Genomic DNA, 18,443 nt, shown 5'->3' on the forward strand with positions numbered 1-18,443 from the left:
GTGTTCCATTAATATAAGACAAAGACCTTGGGTCAGAGAAATTTCTTTTTAAAAAGGGTCTTCAGTTGCAGAGTGTCCATTTGACCTCAAACCTCCTCCCTGTTGTGCTTTTTACACTCCTGCTGTGAAAGAGGTGAGAGGTCTTACTAAATGTCCAAGCTTTTCTGCACTGAGCTTACTCACCATAACATCCACAGGAGACCAGAATGAAGAGCTTAGCGTTCTGGGATAAGCTGACCTTTGACACACACTGCTTATCTCTAACACTGGCCTGCGGGAACATTCTCTAAAGACACCTAACTCTATTAGGAAACATGAAAGGAAAGTGGAAATGTTGGAATAATGTTTAAGGCTACACGATATGATTTCTAACAGAATTCTTCAGAATGGATAGGTTTCTCTGTAAACTTGACACAAACGCTCCTGTGGGCTTCTCTCAAAAAAAAAACCTTTTAAGTTCTGGCAAATACGTCATCCCAGCTCTCTTTTTGATGTATCAGTCAATAAGCTGTTTAACGTTAGACATGGACGTATAATAGGCTGTTTCATTAGAGCTTGAAGTTGTACATTGCCTTGATGTACTGTATATGGTTATAAAAGTGTTGCCGAGGAGAAATACTTTACTTGGCCATACAGCAAAATACAACTTTATGAAAATACAACAATAATCTGGTTATAAATAGGTACATGACAAAGTAAAGCCTTTTAGCTGTATCTTATATACCCATTTTGATAAAGCACCATGAAAACAAACAAGGCATGATCAAAACTATGTTTTCCTAACACACTGAGTGTATTTGGAATTGTACATCTTTACATTGTAATCATTTACATCTTGCTACATAAAAGTCCTCCAAACTATGCAATTAAATATGCATAGTCATTAGCCGTTGCCTTTATAACAACCATTATGACCGTTTTCTGATCTGACGCCCCTGCCAGACAGAACACATTGTTAGTCAGTTCTGTCCAAAACCGTTACAAATGATATAAAAATTATTCTTATGACCTTTTTCTGATCTGCCAAAGGTATGGTTAAGGTTTGATTAAATTTAGGCAAGTTGAATTAAATGGTTAAGGAAACACTGTGGTCACAGTTAAAAAAACAAAAACAAAAAAAAACACCAATGGTGACTGATCCAAACAGCAGTCTCCCATGTCTAAGCCATATATTTTCACCATGTACCCCCAACTCTCACTAAATATGCCTTCCAAGGAGCACTGTCCAATCTGTTAAAGCCACCATGGTCATTTGACAGGTCGTACAAACTATACCCCCACCTTCAGAGGTTTGGCAGTGATTTAAAGGCCTCTTTCTGCATCAAAGTATGTGCTTATCTGATCATCTTGCAGCCTCTGAAACCTCCTTTTCGACTGGCTGTATCCGACATTTTTTTTTTTTACTTTCTAGAACAGACAATCTGACAATGACAGCCACTTCACTTCGATAGGGATTAGTGTGGATGTGTGAAAGTAGCCAGGATTTGAACTTGTTTTTTTCATTCCTCGCACATGTCCTTCCATCACTTTTCTCGTGTAGAACCGAATGCCTTTAAAGTCTCAAAGTGCATGCAGTAGTATTGACATTTGTACTATTCAGCATGCTGAAACTACAAAGACACATAGAAGACTTAGAGAGAGATCAGGAATCCAGGAGGACAAAGCTCTGATGGCCATTCAGAGAAGGTATAAGAACATTAGCTTCATGCCTGGACGTGGTTAGACTAGGGATGATGAATTCTAAAAATGTGACGGTACTCATTTATCTACAGTACCGTAGGTACAGGGGGATGCAATTATTTCGGACCTGGCAGTATACGCCTACAAATGTTCTAGTCTGCTGCTAAATGCTGGAGAAGAAGAACACCACCCACCAGCACAGAAAAACAGACCGCAGTCAGCCTCTGGCTTTACCGTAACATTACATCTACAGCAACGGCTTTCCCGACTTCACCTGGAGCTCGCAAACCGTAAACCGCAAACTGTCTGTTTCTCTCTGCCGTTGTCTTGTCACAGACACTGCCTAACGTTAGCTCCGATAGCTGACATTAGCTAACTTTAGCGGATGTTTTGGAGGACCTCTATAACGACAGTTAATTTAACTTTAACTAGCCCGGTTCTATGTGAAAAAACGACAACGGCAGAGAGAAACTAAACATTCTTGCTGTCTGGAAGTTCCGGGTGAACTCATGGAAGACGGTACCGTGCGCTGGCTGTGTGGTGAAGCCATGCTTCAGAGCTAGCGGGCTGTGGGTCCACAAGACTGACGTTTTGTCCAGATCACATGTAAACCACGCTCTCCTTTTCCCTTCCACTTCACACCAAAACGGTGACAGAAAGTTGGAACACCGTGGTATCAGCGTTGGTATCGAGTACCGTGTACTTTTGGTGGTATTGGTACCGACTACTAGATTTTTGGTATCGGGACATCCCTAGGTTAGACGACTAGTTGTGGCAGAGTTTGCTTGGACAACGCTATGCTATTTCCTCTTCTCCAATTCTCCGCTTCTGAGAGACAACAGACATTATTCGCACAGCCACCAGAGGTCCTTTTCAGGTCCAAGTAAACATAAATTGCTATAGGCATTTAATCAAATAAGCAATGCTGTCGTTTCTCCGGTAAGGCTAGTCTCTAAATGAAATAAAAGAAAATAAACAGCTGAATTCTCGCAGGCAGAGACATAGAAACATAATAAGGCTCTGCTATACAGATGAAACCCTAAAGCTACTTTTGATATGACCTTTTCGCTGCACATATATACGCTGCACAAGCAAGAGAGATGTCAACTTTAAGTCATTTAAAGGATTTCCAAATTCCATGCATGTATAAATACTAAAATTATTTGATAAGGTTGAACAATATATGACATTTGAAACATTTTTATGTGCTTGCCACTCTAAAACCATTGGAGACTGCCCATCATTATCTTCACATAATGCATATTATTATCATTATTAGCATTATTAACATTATTTCTAATGTAGCTTCACAGTAGGTCAAACTCATTTAGAAAAATAGATTAAACCATGGTTTAAAGCAAATATAGCAAGTGTGATTTGTCACGTTTAGATGGTATTTTGCATAACACAGTTTACTGAATCAAGAACCTTTGTAATTTCTTGATCAGGATCGTTTGGAAAATGACTGTTTACCTAGTGATTGCATCACCTTGCATTACCAGTCCTCAATCATTGTAGGTCTGCACCGATCTGCCTATCAGACAAATTTGAAAAGTGCATAGCTTATCCATAGATTTGTTGCTGTTTGGCAATGGCACAGTACTGATTCCCTTAAGCCTCAATAGCACTTCAGGAATGTATCTCTATTAAGAAACAGGATTAAAAGGCATGGTGGTTCAAGGTTTTTTTTCAGAGCAGGCTTTGTACTGCTAGCTTTTTCTACAGCAGAGCAGAGAGTCCTCTCACTCACTGTTATTAAATGGTCTAAGATAAATGGTGATTACTTTACATTCAAAGACCTTAGTGTCAGTGGATGGTCATTATATAGTGGCCTGTGCATCATTTGAAGATGAAATGTGCCCTTTCAAGTTATTTGCAGATATATGCTGTAAATGCCAGACTAGCACTTTTCACTACAGATTCTAACAAGAACAAACTGATTCATGTTCAAGTATTAAGCCTCTAAACAGCTTCAGTTTTGAGCTCTCCTTTCTAACTTTTGTGCCGACCAAAACTGCAGCAAACATCCACAAACTACAGGGTATCCACCTGATTCAGTTGCGGAAAGTGGCTACCTCTTTTATAATTTTACCTTTGAGAATATTGTCAGTTGCTCAAAGGCTCCATGTTGTTATGTCCACAAATGAGACCTCTGAAGGTCTCTGTCTGTGTCAGCTACTGTGCACCTGTCACAGTTCTCTACAGCATTCATTCAAGGCCTTTTGAATTGAATTGAATTGAAAAACACATAACACTTCGACCTGCAGCAGGCATACAGATGCTTGTCAGTTTAAAAAGATGCCGATATGTGCCACAATTAAGTACTTTATGTCAGTTTTTTTCATATGTTCTATCTGAGGTTGCTTATGCTTCAAACCCACAGCGCCATTGAACTCTAGAAAATGTAGAATGGTGTGAAATGGAGGCATGATTTAGTGTTTCTTTTAGTCCTTTTAATTTTGTAAGATGTTAGACATCAGTGAGAGCTAATTATCTTTTGATCAGAAATGTCACATGGGATCATATTATGGATCAGGCTGTTCTTATGAACCCATTGTACATATAGCTACGAGAAGTAATGCACTGTAATTTGTATGTGTTTCACATATTTATTACTGCAAGCCCCACATTGAGGCCACCAGTACCACTAGTGGCCATAGTATTTATGACCGTAGCACCTAGTATAAGACCGCATCCGATCAGGCAGGAGGAGGGGTTCCAAAACATAGGGCTTTCAACCGGGGGAGAGGAGTTCGTGTCCCAGAAGATGTTCAGGGAAAAACACAAGACTTTCACCCAGGAAAAGGTTTGTGTCCCGGAAATAGTAGTAAATGGGTAACTTCCGTTTTTTTTTTCAACTTGAACCACATTTTCCCATGTTTTTTTGACTGCTGAGAACAACAATCTTTGAAATTTGTCCAGTATTAAGCAAGATTGCTGCAGTTGGCAGCAACAAAACAAGCTACAATGTAAGTTATTGAGAAATTTCACACCTTCAATTTACGCCCACAAAAATGCTCGTTTTGCCACTGACTTGCTCTGATTATTGTTTCAAGTGTCTGACAACATGGAAAGGATCCCTGCAGAGGTTGACCTTTTTGTTAGATAAGAGTAAGATCCTTTTATTTGCATAAAAACTTCCCAGAAGTTGCTATCGCCAAACTCACCAGACTTCATTTAAATAAACAGAAGTTTTATCATCATAAAATACACTTCATTCAGAAGCCATGTTGGTTCATCTTTCCACTGTTCCAACAATCACCACTCATTTACCGATTTACATGAGTAATTATGCTGGATCTATGCACGGTAAAAGTATTATTTTTTTAAATGGAGTCTGGTGGGTTTAGCCATCTCGGAGCTGTTTCTGGTTAAACAAAAATGATTTTACTCTTTCACAAAAAGGTCTATCTTTGTAGGGATCATTTCCATAATATTGTCAGACACTTATAATAACAATCTGAGCCTGTCAGTGCCAAAAACAGCACTTTTAGTGGACTAAATTGGCGGTGCACATTTGCCTTATAGGATTACATTGCAGCCCAGTTCACTGCTGAAAGTTACAGCGTTCTCACTCAATACTGGACCAATTTTAAAGATTTTTGTTCACATTAGTCATTTAGACACCAATGCATGGGAAGATATGGTCCAGGTTGAAAAAAAACTAAATTACCCTTTAAGGGAACTGGTATTTCAACCCAAACCCCAAACCCTTTTCTAATCTAGTTGTTTTGGTGCCTAAACTTAATGTCGCCGTTTCACAGCCAACTTTCTGTCACTTGACAGCTGGTCGCAGTAACTGTCACATGACCAGTCGCCGTAACTGAGTAAGCTATCATACAAAAAAATTATATACATGATAATGTGTTCTTTGGGTATCATTTTAGATGAGAATGCAAGATGTAATACAACTGAATAAACACATTCCTTTATTTGAATAAATTGCCTAGAAACTACATTTTAGAAAACACCTGTGCTTAAACAAACTACACTGACACCTATCAAGACTTTTGTGTTATCTGTTATCTGGATTATTTCCTCATTATATCAATTAGGATGAGTCATTGAAAGTATTCTATAGTCTCATTCCAAATAAGAAATACGGGAAAAGTTTTAATCAGATACAATTTTGAAGGATTTGGGGACCTTTTCACATAAGAAGTGGTTTTATACAGAGGATTATCAATGATTTACCCAGGATTATAGACCAGATTTGTGGAAACCTCTAGTGATAACAATTCACAGACAAAGACTCTGGCAGGCACATATTCTTAATGATTATCATTCTACGGACAGCTGGAAAATAGCCCAGAGTTATCGCTATTTCGGCATGTCGGAAGCCTATTATGACAGTCAATATCTTAAACTATCTGTAGTTGGCAAGCTACACTGCAGCGATCCATCAATACAAATTCCATTCAGTCTGCCCCACATATCCACACGTACATTGATTGAGTTCCACTGATTTAAAGACTCCATGCCACAGATACAATGTCTCATTTGCTCTTTGCATTACAGGTAATGCATTATTTGTCAAAATGGCCCCTCACAGTGTAACACACCAATATCAGTTTATCAAGGGAGCAAGACCAGGGACCACCGATTCAACGTGTTCCCATTCTGTACTGATGCCACCACACATATATTACCGGTCGGGAGGTCTTTACTTTATCTTTTTCAGCATGTTTTAGGCCAAGGACCCCTAACCTGAAAGAGAGACGAGCAGGGACCCCTTACTACATTTATATTGTATAAAATTGAGTTGCATAATAAACTGGGCCTACAATAACGTGTAGGGTGGCCTAAAGCCTATACACATTCCATTTTATATTGCCCTACAATGCTAAGATTCTATTTACATATTCATATATCATCATGTTTTAATGTCATACATGTCATGTGTAAGGCACAGGGAATCCAGAAGCTTAACTGTATATGTGGATGGCTACCATAGTGGATACCTTTCCTGTAGGCCAGTAAGTATCATCAGTGTTGTTAAGGTTGTGGCTTTTTTTTTAAGGAATAGGCCGATTTATCTTTGCTGATAATATGTTGGATTCATATACTACATATTTTCAGACATATTTTAATTTAGGGAGAGAAAAAAACTTTCAAAAAAGTATTAAACACTAGGAGTGACTCTGAGGACCCCCAAGGGGCCGCGGACCCCCCGTTGAAGCTCTCTGATGTAGATGATAACCAACTTTAAATGATTTGGGTTCTTTTCTGAAAAACATTGAGAAGGTCCAGTAATAGTCTTGCATAGTCAGATCTCCACACTTCGTCTTCCTTGGAGGAAGGTCTGGTTTAACCCATCATAATTCCGCACTAAGGAAAAAAAAAAATCCTTATTTTTTTTTTAAATGTATCACACTTGTCTTGTGCGGCGCTAAGCCCATGATGCAGCTACGGTGCCCTTGTAAAATAGTGTAAGGAGGGAACTTGTTTTTCCATAACTCGTAGGCAAACATGCAAGAACATGTTGTATTTAAAAACCACATATAAAGTCTCACAATGCCTACATATGCAATTTTGACTTTGTTCTAGGTTGTCAGGATCAGCATTAACCCCAATTCCAACCAACTAGCAATGTCATGGTGACCCCTGCCCTGTCTCCTTTCTGTTCCCTTTCAGCTTCACAACCTCTGTTTTCCTTTGGCTCTGCTTTTTCTCCCTGAACTCTCTAGACCCTGTCATTCCTATCTCTCCTCTGTCACCCTGCATGACCTACTACCTGGCGCAAGTCTTTGACCTGTCTTCTACCCTTGTCATTTGGATTTGTTTGCATGGTAGGACTGTCTTCTTGTTGCCAGATGTAAGCCTGTTGACAATAGTTTCTAGTAGGGTCTATTTAATTCAATCTGCTCTGCCTGTTTACTTCCTTACCCTGAAATGAGCAAACGCATGTACACTGCAGTGGCCAATCTAGCTCACTAGCTACAAGAGCATTAGTGGCAAGCATTCAATACTTAATGCTTGACTTTGTCAACTCTATCATCAAAATGCTGTAACTTGAAACGACACCTTTTCTCCCTCCAGAGTTCCCTTCTCCCTCTGTTAAAGTTAAACTACTTCCTTTCAAATTTACTTTTAACCTCAGGGAGATCATCTAATGAGCTTTCGTTCGTGTAACCTATGAAGTATATGAGGCAAGGAAATTGGAAATGCAGCGGCATCAGTTATGCACGGAAAACAAAATGCTACATCTCAACAGATTTAACTTTTTTGAGTAGTTATAACTATAAAATGATTATAGACCTTCAGTCAGATTCAGGAGAAATAAGATTGTATTATTTAAAAGTTTAATACGCAGTGTTCTCCTAAAAAAGCAATGCATAGACTACTACAAAAGTAATCCCTCTCAATCATCACTTATAACCCACTAGGAAGTTTGTGGTCGGTGGTGTCTATATAGGCAGAGACCCTGCCCTCTGCCTGTATTTTCTCTCTTCTTCTAATTGTGTAGGGTGTGTAGCCTAATCCCCAGCCAACAACAGCGTGCAGGTTGTGCAGCCAGTTCTCATTTCCAGCCGCTGTTTTGCCCCTAAAGCCATACATCGATGTGCAAGTTTAACTGACATACACACACAGACAGGGTGATGCTTTGAATTCACTCATAATCCAGAAATATGGCACCTTCCTACAGCGGTGTGTGCATATTTATTTATTTTTTTGTGCTTTAGAATGTAACTACATTGAAACAATCTGAAAATGTTTTATTTCTTATTTACTGCATTGTTCAGTGCTCCCTCTCTTCATTTACTCTCGAGCCTGTTCGACCACTACTGCGCTCTCTCTGTCAATCACATTCAAATTCAAATCGGCCTAGCGTGTATTGCTAAAGCACAGTTTAGGAGAATCTCTCTTTCTCTCTCTGGCTGTTGACCTGGGGAGGAGGGGCAAACTTGGAACGCTCTGTGTTTACATGTTGTAAAGCCATACTTACAACCTATTATGCCTTAATAGTCAAAAAGAATCAAAAGCTCATTTATCAAAGTATATTTTGGTAGGGTCCCCTACATTTTAGTTCTTGTGAGATGTACATGTATTTTATACAAAGTGTCCTGTTGAGATTGAGTTGGATTCTAAACTGCAGAGAGCAAGGCCACTGAACACCATTTATTTTTTACACATTTTTAAATGGCATTCACTATACCTGATCTGGCTGTGTGGCCAAAAACGCCAGTCCTCCCAATCATTTGAATGTTGGTAGTCTATTTAGGCTGTGTTGGTGGGGGCCACAACTTTTTAAGTTTAAAAAAACCAAGACAAAACGCAACAGGATGTGACACCAATGGGCAATTTTAAGTCCCACATCGCCGCACAACCATGCTTATTGCCGCAACGCCTGATTTTGCTCTGAACGCAGCCTAACACTAACCGAAACAAAGGTATACTGCACCTCCACAAAAGTAGACTGGAATCCACAACAAGCATGTGAGCTTTATTAGCCAAATGAGCCATCTGGACCCTCTGATGAATACAGTACGCCTAAATAATAAAATAAGCTTGCTGATCCCTTGGAGCTTATAGGAAACCAGCTGCCTAGTCACTGTTCTGAGGGTTCAGTGCCTTGTTAAAATGCACTCCATCAAAGTTTCCTTTGAAGTAATAGCTGACAGAAAACATAATGTGAATTTGACTTGACAGGTCTCTGAAAAAAATTGCATGGAAAAAATACTGAACAAGTCTGTAGAAGGTGGGAACCGGGGTGAAGTCAGGTCTCGCAGCTCTTTTGTAAAGTTACCCCAGCACAGAGTGCATTTCAATAAGTTTTCCATGGCTCTGTAAAAACGTCACAATGTCGTCTTGTTTTATTCATTTCTTGAAGTTAATCTTTGAAACGTATTCATTTTCACACATTCCCAAACTAAATAATTTCACTCGTCAAATACGAAGAAACCCCTTTCTGGATTGTAAGGAAATTGAAATTCAAACCAGTAGTATTTCTTCATCTCCCCCAACAGAACAAGCATTATTTATTAAAGGGTTTCATTATAAATGACACTGGTTGTCTGCCATTTCATCACTGTTCTTGTCATTCCCTTTGCCGAAGTAAATAATCAAGTGGCAGTGCTATGCAAATTCTATTTATTTCTTTAACCTATACAATATAAAACCTAAGACTCCCTTTTGTGAGAACTGAATATTTACTATTCAGTCAAGATTTTACCTACTGTGGCTGAATGTGTAATGAGTTAGTCTCCAACGGTAGCGGTCGACTATTGCATTAAGACACAGCAATACCAAAACGCATTGAAACGGTGATAATGTTGAGATTTTCTGATATTTTATCTGCATATTGTTTTATACCTCAACAACTAATGGATGGGTTGCCATGGGATTTACACACATTTATTTAATCTTGCTAACTTTGGTGACCTTCTGACTTTTCTTTTTATGACCACCATGACATTGACATTAGTTGTTTTTAATCAAGTAAAATTACACAAGAGGGTGTGATTAAACGTCATTATTGGCACGACAGCGATGCGGTTCCCTAAGCATCATGGCCGTGCCAATAATATGATGATAAATTACACCCTCTAGTGTAATAATTGTGATTATACAACAATGGTTATCAACAGAATAAAAGTTCTAATCAAACTGTATTCATATTGTGGGGCAATTTGCCCTAAAATCAAAAGCAACAGAGACGATTTCTAGTCTGTCCCTGTTTAGTTAGCCAGCCAACTTGCACTAACGTTAGCTTTGTATGGATTGTAGGATATTCCAAACTGAATAATTACCTCAGATATAAACGTATAAACACAAGACTGCTTTGTTGGCTCACTTGTGATATAACCAAGATCTGCTGAATTATTTCCCCCCCAGGATTTTGCACCTGTATGTCTGAACTAGCAAATGTAGCAGGCTATCTTTAACATGGCGCCGTGTCACCGGCGCTGATGTGACCCAAACATTTCCAATAACGGTTAACTAAGAAAATGAAAGTGATACATTACAGATGCAACGCATGTCAAATTTTCATTAATACCAATGAAATTGATGGGTGAAATATAAAAATATGGCATAGCTTCACTTCCACTTACATAACGCAAACTGAGAGCGTTGCCCTACATGCTGCAAATGTGACACCAAGATGTTCCAGTTTGTCTCTTGTGAGCGCCTTCTCTCTTTGTTTATGAATATTCTGTTTGACGTTTTGTTTTAATTGACTTTATTTTAGTACTCATAAGCAACTTTTGGATTGCAGATAATTATTTGTTTTTCACTTTCTGTGCACTTTGTTTCAACAGTGATAAAAGTCTTAAGTACCATTGCTCCTAGTGTTGAAGCCTCCTGCTATTATTTAAGCTGATAATATGATTTTACATATTTCCCTGTGAAGCATTACAGACTAAGCTCAGTGCTCACACAGGCTGCACTAATGGGAACAGAAATCTGACCGTTTACAATCTGTGGCACAGATGTTATCGGGTCTGTTTACCTGTCCCATCTGGGATTAGTGTTAATGTGGCAGCTTCTCACAGTTGAGACAACTCTAAGAATGTAGTAAAACTCTGTAATTGCTAACATTAGTCATTTAAAAATGCATATTCCGTCCACAGTGCCCTCTGGGGTTGAGTCCTATGAAGGATGGGACTGGGTGCTACGACCACCACATAGGCATCGACTGTTCCGACGGTTTCAATGGAGGATGTGAGCAGCTGTGTCTCCAGCAGCTGGCTCCTCTAGAGGATGACCCAACACTCTACAACATCCAGATGTTCTGTGGGTAAGAAATGACAGATTTTCTGGTTTAAATCTTTAATATTTACTATAATTATTCTATTTCATAACCCTGTTATGTTGAGTCTGATTATTCACATGGCATCTAGTCATGTGAATGTTTTGCAATGTTTTCATTGCAAGACAAACTAATATCAATCCCAGGTATCAGTACTGATGGGTTAAGAACTGCATTTTGACACTTTACAAGCCATTTTAGTAATATTGTTTTTATGTCGGCACGTTATTGCCCCATAAATGCAACTGTAAACCAGCTAACCTACTAATTACGGATGGCCAAATGAAGCCTCTTGAATCTTCGTGAACCGTTTTTCTTTATTTTCAGAGACCAACTAAATGGTCTCCTTGGTTTAAGAAAAAAGTATAAAGGAATGGCATTTCCGTGTTCTTTCAAACCTTGGTTGAACGGAGCTCGCCATCTAGTGGGCTCAGAAAATAAAGCAAATGGTTCACGAAGCTTCATTTGGCCATCACTACCGCTAATGCTAACAAATATAAAATGGAGTCGTCCACTTAATTGGCAAAAGTAATCATTTTCTTTGTGGAGTGTTTAAATTAATATTATAACTGCCTGCACTTCTCAAAAAGAGTCTTTTATGTACATGTACAACCAGTGATTAAATTGGGCCGGGGCTCTCCAGGGCTCAGCCCCGGCACATAAGCCTGCTCGTTTGTGTCTGGATGTGCCTGCTTGCAGTCAGTTGCCTACTGGAAATATATCACATAAAATGTGATGAAAGTGATGCTTTTGAAAACATATTTCTGACAATAAATACGTAACAAATCCCAATTTAACCCCTGTGTACAACTATTGGCCAGGAATTGAAGCACGCACCGACCTTAAGATGAGATATTTGGTGTAGGATGAACCTTGGGAAGCCCAAGATGGGAAGCAATGCAACGTTTACACCCCTTACAAACTGTACTACCTTAACATTCAGATGGGTGCTAAATCAGCCGCTTCGAATGTTCTCAACCAATGGAATGAGAGTTATCAGTTATCACTACCATGGAAATCGGCATTGGCTAAGTTCGATGTGTGAGCTGTTCCAAAACGCGAGACAAGAGGCTCGCTGGTGCCTCACAGACTCATTCCAGAGAGCCGTTGGCAACTCTGCTGGGGAGCTACAGCCAATGAGAGCGTAAGGCACGGGTTGAGGGGAAACTCGGTGGAGGGGTTGCCTGTACTATATGCATGTGTTGCATTTGCTACCCACACGCTAAAGTTACTGTTGCAGATGGATAAAACAAGCTATAAATGGTAAGGGTTTGTGGAAATGACAACGTGAATGACAACGCCCCCTAAAAAAGCGCTCTGTCTGATCTTTATTTTTCTTCTTTGTTTTATCGCTTCAAATCAGCCACCAGCAGCTTGTCTTGTGCGTGGTATTATGTCCCGTGTCACTGCTCGCTTGTGTTTTTGTGACAAAAACGTTGTTTGGAGACTAGACTCTGGGATTCCTCCTAGTAAAGGATCTAGTAGTGTGTCTCTGCTTGTTGTGTGTCTCTGTAACTCATGCAGCAATTTCTTCCAGTGTCCAAAACACATTTTCTCCTTGGAGACTAATAAAGATACTTTGACTTTGAACCCCTGTCGCCGGCCAGTCTGGAAGTGAGAAAGCAAGACAGCAAGATGTGTAGGCTTAACAGTAGGCTACAGCGATCTGCCGACTTGGAAATTCTTGTAGTGGGAATTTAGCTTAAAGGTGGTCCAAAGGCAGGAGTTGTTCATATTGTTACCGACTGTCTGACATTAGTTAAAGGTGCCCTGCCATACAAAACCATTTTTACTTGCATTTTTTGAAATATGTTAGGTCCATATGTGTTTGTTATGTTGTGTATGTGAAAATGAACTGCTACCTCCTTTGTCAGCTCCAGCCACTGAAAAGAAATAAGCAGAGAAATCAGGCCAATTACAAAAGCTGGTCAGTCTGACATCATATTGCCTGAGCTCATTACTATTAATTAGCTCTCCCAGTTGGCTGGGTAAAGGATTCTGACAGCCAGGCTCTCATTGGCTAGCTGTTAGCCAATCAGATTCAAACACCTTAGCTTGTTTGAATATTAATGAGAACTGGCAGAAATCGATCAGAGTCTTCCTGTAGGCTTTCTATACCACGCTAGACTGGCATGAAACAAGGTAACAAAGGCATTTTTTCCATTAATAAAAAAAAAAGTTAGTCCATGGTAGAACTTCAGACATTACCACAAAGTAATGAAATACGTGTGGCAGGGCACCTTAAGTGTTTAACTGTTATGTATGAGTGTCACTGTGTTAAGAGCCAAGTCATCAAAATAAAAATAACCATTGTAGCAGTTACTGAGATTTCCAGGATGTTCGCCTTGGAGCGAGAGTGAAAGCGTGATGCTAGTGCAGAGAGCAGACAGTAAAATTAGCGGTTTGTTTTGGCGTTGGCTCCAGCCCACAGTAACCGATGTTCTGTTTGGGAAATAAACCAAGAGTGAAACAAACCAAACTGCTATATTTTCTGTTGCTAATGAGCCATACAGCAGCGTTATCACCAGCATGTACTACAATATGTACTGTATGTATGTGGACATCTGCCAAGGTCCAGTTTCTTTAAGTTATCTCAGCTGTGAAAACTCCACCAGATCCTGTAAATGGCAGTTTTTTTTATTTTTATTTTTAAAACTCAACAAGCTCTTGTTTCTTGCCATCATCTTTACAATAAACATCATGTTGCAGGCACAGTAGGCTATGTGCAAGCTGCAGTTTTATTTAATTCACTACGACAGCATTTTGTTTTGTCACTCTCGACTGTGCAGATGTGGCTAATCCTCTACAGGTCCCTCTGGAGACTGGCATTAGCTTTGAGACATTTGGCATTCAGGAGAGAGCTTGGCTCAGTGTAAATCCCTGACAGATTATCTTTCGGTCTTAACCCCCCCCCCCCCTTTTTTTTTTTTTTTTTTTTTTTTTTTCTTCCACCTGTACTTTGTCTGCTTTTGATGCAGAGTATATTATAGACTGAGATGTCAAAACATTATCAATATGAAAGAGCCTTGAGAGGACTCGGTGTTTCTCTCCTTTTTGAGACGGAGGATTTTATGCCTGTTGAGTAGAATTGATTTAGCGGATTCTTCAATGTTGAGTTGTTTTGAACCTAGTGAAAATGCACCAGGTGATTTCTCAGAATAACCATTCAATCACAAGGTGTGAAATAATACTATGAGATTGTGATTTTTGAATAGGGTTGGGTACCGAAACCCAGTGCCAATATGGCACTGTTTTTCTATACGACCAATATCTACTGGACTAGGTGGCTACGCTGCTTTCGGTTGTCAGGAGTGTGTTCTGTCAGACACATATGGGATGGATGACTGGAAAATGCTGCTTAACACCTTCTGTGTAGACGCGCAGTTAAGGTCACACGCTGACAGAACGAACTACCTCACAGTCCCACGTTTCAGAGGATTGGATTAATTCTTTATAGCGCAACACATTGTCACTCGTGACAATGGCGTTTTGTTATTGACGCAAAAAGTCTCCTTTAGCGTCATATTTAGACGCACTTGGTCGGGACTCGTGGCATCACTATGTAAAGCTCTGGGTCGGGACATACGTTTCATTAACATGCGGCACGAGAACGGGACAGTTCGGTTCAGGAAAAGATCGTGGGTGGGGTTACAAAATGTACATTTCAATGACACGCGGGACAAGAACAGGTCACGAATCCCAGTCTCTTGGGTGGGGGGGGAGTTGCATAGCGTTGTTTCTTTTTTGAAGAAACAAGCTATGGTTTATGGAAAATATGGTAATACAGATACCGGCTGGACACAATGAGCATATATCCAACACGACAGCAAATAGTTTATTTTTATTGTTTCTTCAACTAACTTAATTATTGTTAATCAACTAAAATTAAATTAATTTGCTGGCAACAGTTGTCCCTGTTGCCGATGCAATTAACAGCTGCCAGCCAGCTTGAAAAAAGAGGAAAAACCTGGCCAAACAAAGCACAAATAATGATGGCTCTCGTTCATTTGTATTTTGCACCTAAAAATTATAAAGTCCAAACAGAAAGATTGGAGACGGCATATTATTGAATACTTTTATCTGCTTTAATTATTTTACACTCACCAAGAGACAGCAGCTTCCTGTCATATGGATAACTACTTAAATTACAGATTCATTTTTAAAATTGGCCATCTAACCAGCACCCATTATTTGAAAAATCATACTTCAACCTAAATGGTTTTTTTTGCTCTCTCCGTCATTATTAATTCACCTTCTTTAAAGAACTATGAGCCAATGAATTCAGGAAACGCAAGAGCAGAGAAATAAGCAAATTAACAGCGGTAGAAGGATTCAGATCCTTTTACTTAAGTAAAAGTACTAATACCCCACTGTAAAATTACTGTTACAAATAAAAGTTCTTTTACTTAAGTAAAATGATGTAAGTGTCATCAGGAAAATGTTCTTTAAAAGTACTCAATGCAGAAAAATCCTCACATTTTAGAAACTGGAAACGATCAAAACAGTTCTGTCAAGTGTTTAATTGGCTAATAATTTCAGCAGTATATATTGTTGGGTAGTTTAATTTCTAATAAAACCTCGTATTTTATAAAGTACATGTGTTTTGGGTGCAAAAAAAATCTTAATTTGTAAAGGAACTAGTAACTAAAGCTGTCAGATTAATGTCATGGAGTAAAAAGTGCAATACTATTTACTTGAGTAAATGTATTTAGTTACATTGCACCACCGGAAAGAAGGAAATGCATGAGCTAATGGAAGGGCTTAAACCCCTGTCACTTTAGGTGCATCGAGGACTACAAGCGCGGTCCAGATGGGAGGTCATGCCTGCCGCTGTCGGAGGCCTGCACCGAGGGAATAGACTGCGGGGAGGCAGTGGACATCCCCGCTAACCAGACAGTGTTCGGAGACCTTTTCTACGGATACAACAACCACACCAAAGAGAGCACCACCGGACAGATCCTCAAGGCCACATTCAGGTAGACGCGCAAGCTGTTTTGTGAAGTGAAGCATGTGGGACATGGTTCTGCCATTTGTATCTCAGCACGGAAAGCTTTTGGCTTCAAAAATAGTGATGTACTTGGCAGATCTGTTTCAGTCATCCTTCTTTTAAAGTGACACACACACACACACACACACACACACACACACACACACACACACACACACACACACACACACACACACACACACACACACACACTGTTAATGGTGCCCTGCCATACAAAACAGTTTTTACTTGCATTTTTTGAAATATGTTAGGTCCATATGTGCATGTGAAAATGAACTGCTACCTCCTTTGTCAGCTCTAGCCACTGAAAAGAAATAAGCAGAGAAATCAGGCAAATTACAAAAGCTGGTCAGTCTGACATCATATTGACTGAGCTCATTACTATTCATTAGCTCGCCCAGTTGGGCTGTGTAAAGGATGCTGACAGCCAGGCTCTCATTGGCTAGATGTTAGCCAATCAGACTCAAACAGCTTAGCTTGTTGAATATTAATGAGAATTGGCAGAAATCGAGCTGAGCCTTCCTGTAGGTTTTCTATACCACGCTAGAATGGCTTGAAACAAGGTAACCAAGGCATTTTTTCCACAAAAAACGTTAGTCCATGGTAGAACTTCAGACATTACCAAAAAGTAATGAAATACGTGTGGCAGGGCACCTTTTTTAAGGGGAAAAACTTAGGAGCAGCACAACTCCTTCACATACGTGAAGATGGTTCGGGAGACCTTGATGACTTACACTGAAGCATTTAATGAACACTCAGTTGAGGAGAGAATTAAGCAGGCGGTACAGTTTAACCACAGTGTGTTATTGTGCATTGCCGTCCCAACTCTCTGAAGTTCCTGTCTTCCTAAAGGTGTATTCAAACTCATGCTGGAGGCATTGTTTATCTGAACCTTTTTAAGGTAAAGCAAGATATTGCAGGCACCGTAAACCCAGATGCTGAAGCCTAGTTCAGCCCATCGCTCTCTCTGGGAAGTATGATCAAATGTGGCAGGCCCACCGACCTCCAAAAGGAGACCGTCCTGAGACAAAACATTCCCTTATGCAAATGCCTAGATTCCCTGAATCTGTAGCGAGAAAAACATAATCATACATGAACAGGTTTGGTTATTGGAGTCTGGCCGAATATTCTCATCCCCTGATCTGTGACCTATGAATGACCTGATGTTGTCTAAGCTTTCCCTTTAGTCTCATCATACCACAACACATGGAGTTTCTGGAAATTCCACCACACTGTACAGTTGTGAGTATAGAGATCAAGCTTATTTACATCTGGTATTAAAGGGGAACTACGGTTTTGTTCATCCTGGATGCAATTTTTCTACTTTTTCTTTATTTATTTTTTTTATTTTATATTTTTTTTTGTCTAAGTGACTGATGGGAACAACAATCTTTAACAATGGTCCAGTATTAAGCGAGATCGCTGCAGTTAGCAGCGGCAAAACAAGCTACAGTGTAAGTTAATGGGGCAATTGTACAGCTTTTTACCTTCACAAAAGTGCTCTTTTTGCCACGGACAGGCTCAGATTAATATTCTAAGTGTCTGACAACCTTCTGGAAATTATCTCTTCAGAGATGGACCTTTAAAACCTCTTTGAGACTTTTCTGTTTAACCAGAAACCGCTCTGAAGTTGCTAGGGCTAAACCCACCAGACTCCATTTAAAAATACTTTTAGAGTGTATATTTTCACATGTAAATTGATAAACTATGTGTTTATAAACTAGAATTGTGATGGTTGGAGGAGTGGAACTAATACCCAAAAACAGCTTTTCATAGTTTTATTTTGTTTCTGTCAACTTTGAATGAAGTGTATTTTACAATGCTAAAATTATGGTTTATTTACATGGAGTCTGGTGGGTTTAGCAAACGCAATTTCACGGAGGTTTTAAAAAAATTATTTTACTCTTTAACAGAGGTCGACTTCCTTAGAAATCCTAAATTAGTATGTTTAGATTTGATCACACGCTGAGTCACGATAACAAAATGCTAATTAATACCAGCGGG

The 18,443-nt window shown here is 39.5% G+C and overlaps 1 protein-coding gene across 4 annotated transcripts in view; it reads left to right on the forward strand.

Annotated features, from left to right (window-relative positions):
• Window positions 1-18,443, forward strand: part of astn1 (astrotactin 1) — a 566,677-nt gene that overhangs the window by 183,222 nt on the left and 365,012 nt on the right. For all 4 annotated transcript variants that reach the window (XM_039816837.1, XM_039816835.1, XM_039816836.1 and 1 more), the window contains 2 exons: window positions 11,253-11,419; window positions 16,213-16,407. In XM_039816837.1, the coding sequence (XP_039672771.1) occupies window positions 11,253-11,419; window positions 16,213-16,407 (362 nt within the window). The remainder of the gene's footprint in view (window positions 1-11,252; window positions 11,420-16,212; window positions 16,408-18,443) is intronic.

This window comes from Perca fluviatilis, chromosome 11 (genome assembly GCF_010015445.1).
Source record: "Perca fluviatilis chromosome 11, GENO_Pfluv_1.0, whole genome shotgun sequence".
NCBI classification, from domain to species: domain Eukaryota; kingdom Metazoa; phylum Chordata; class Actinopteri; order Perciformes; family Percidae; genus Perca; species Perca fluviatilis.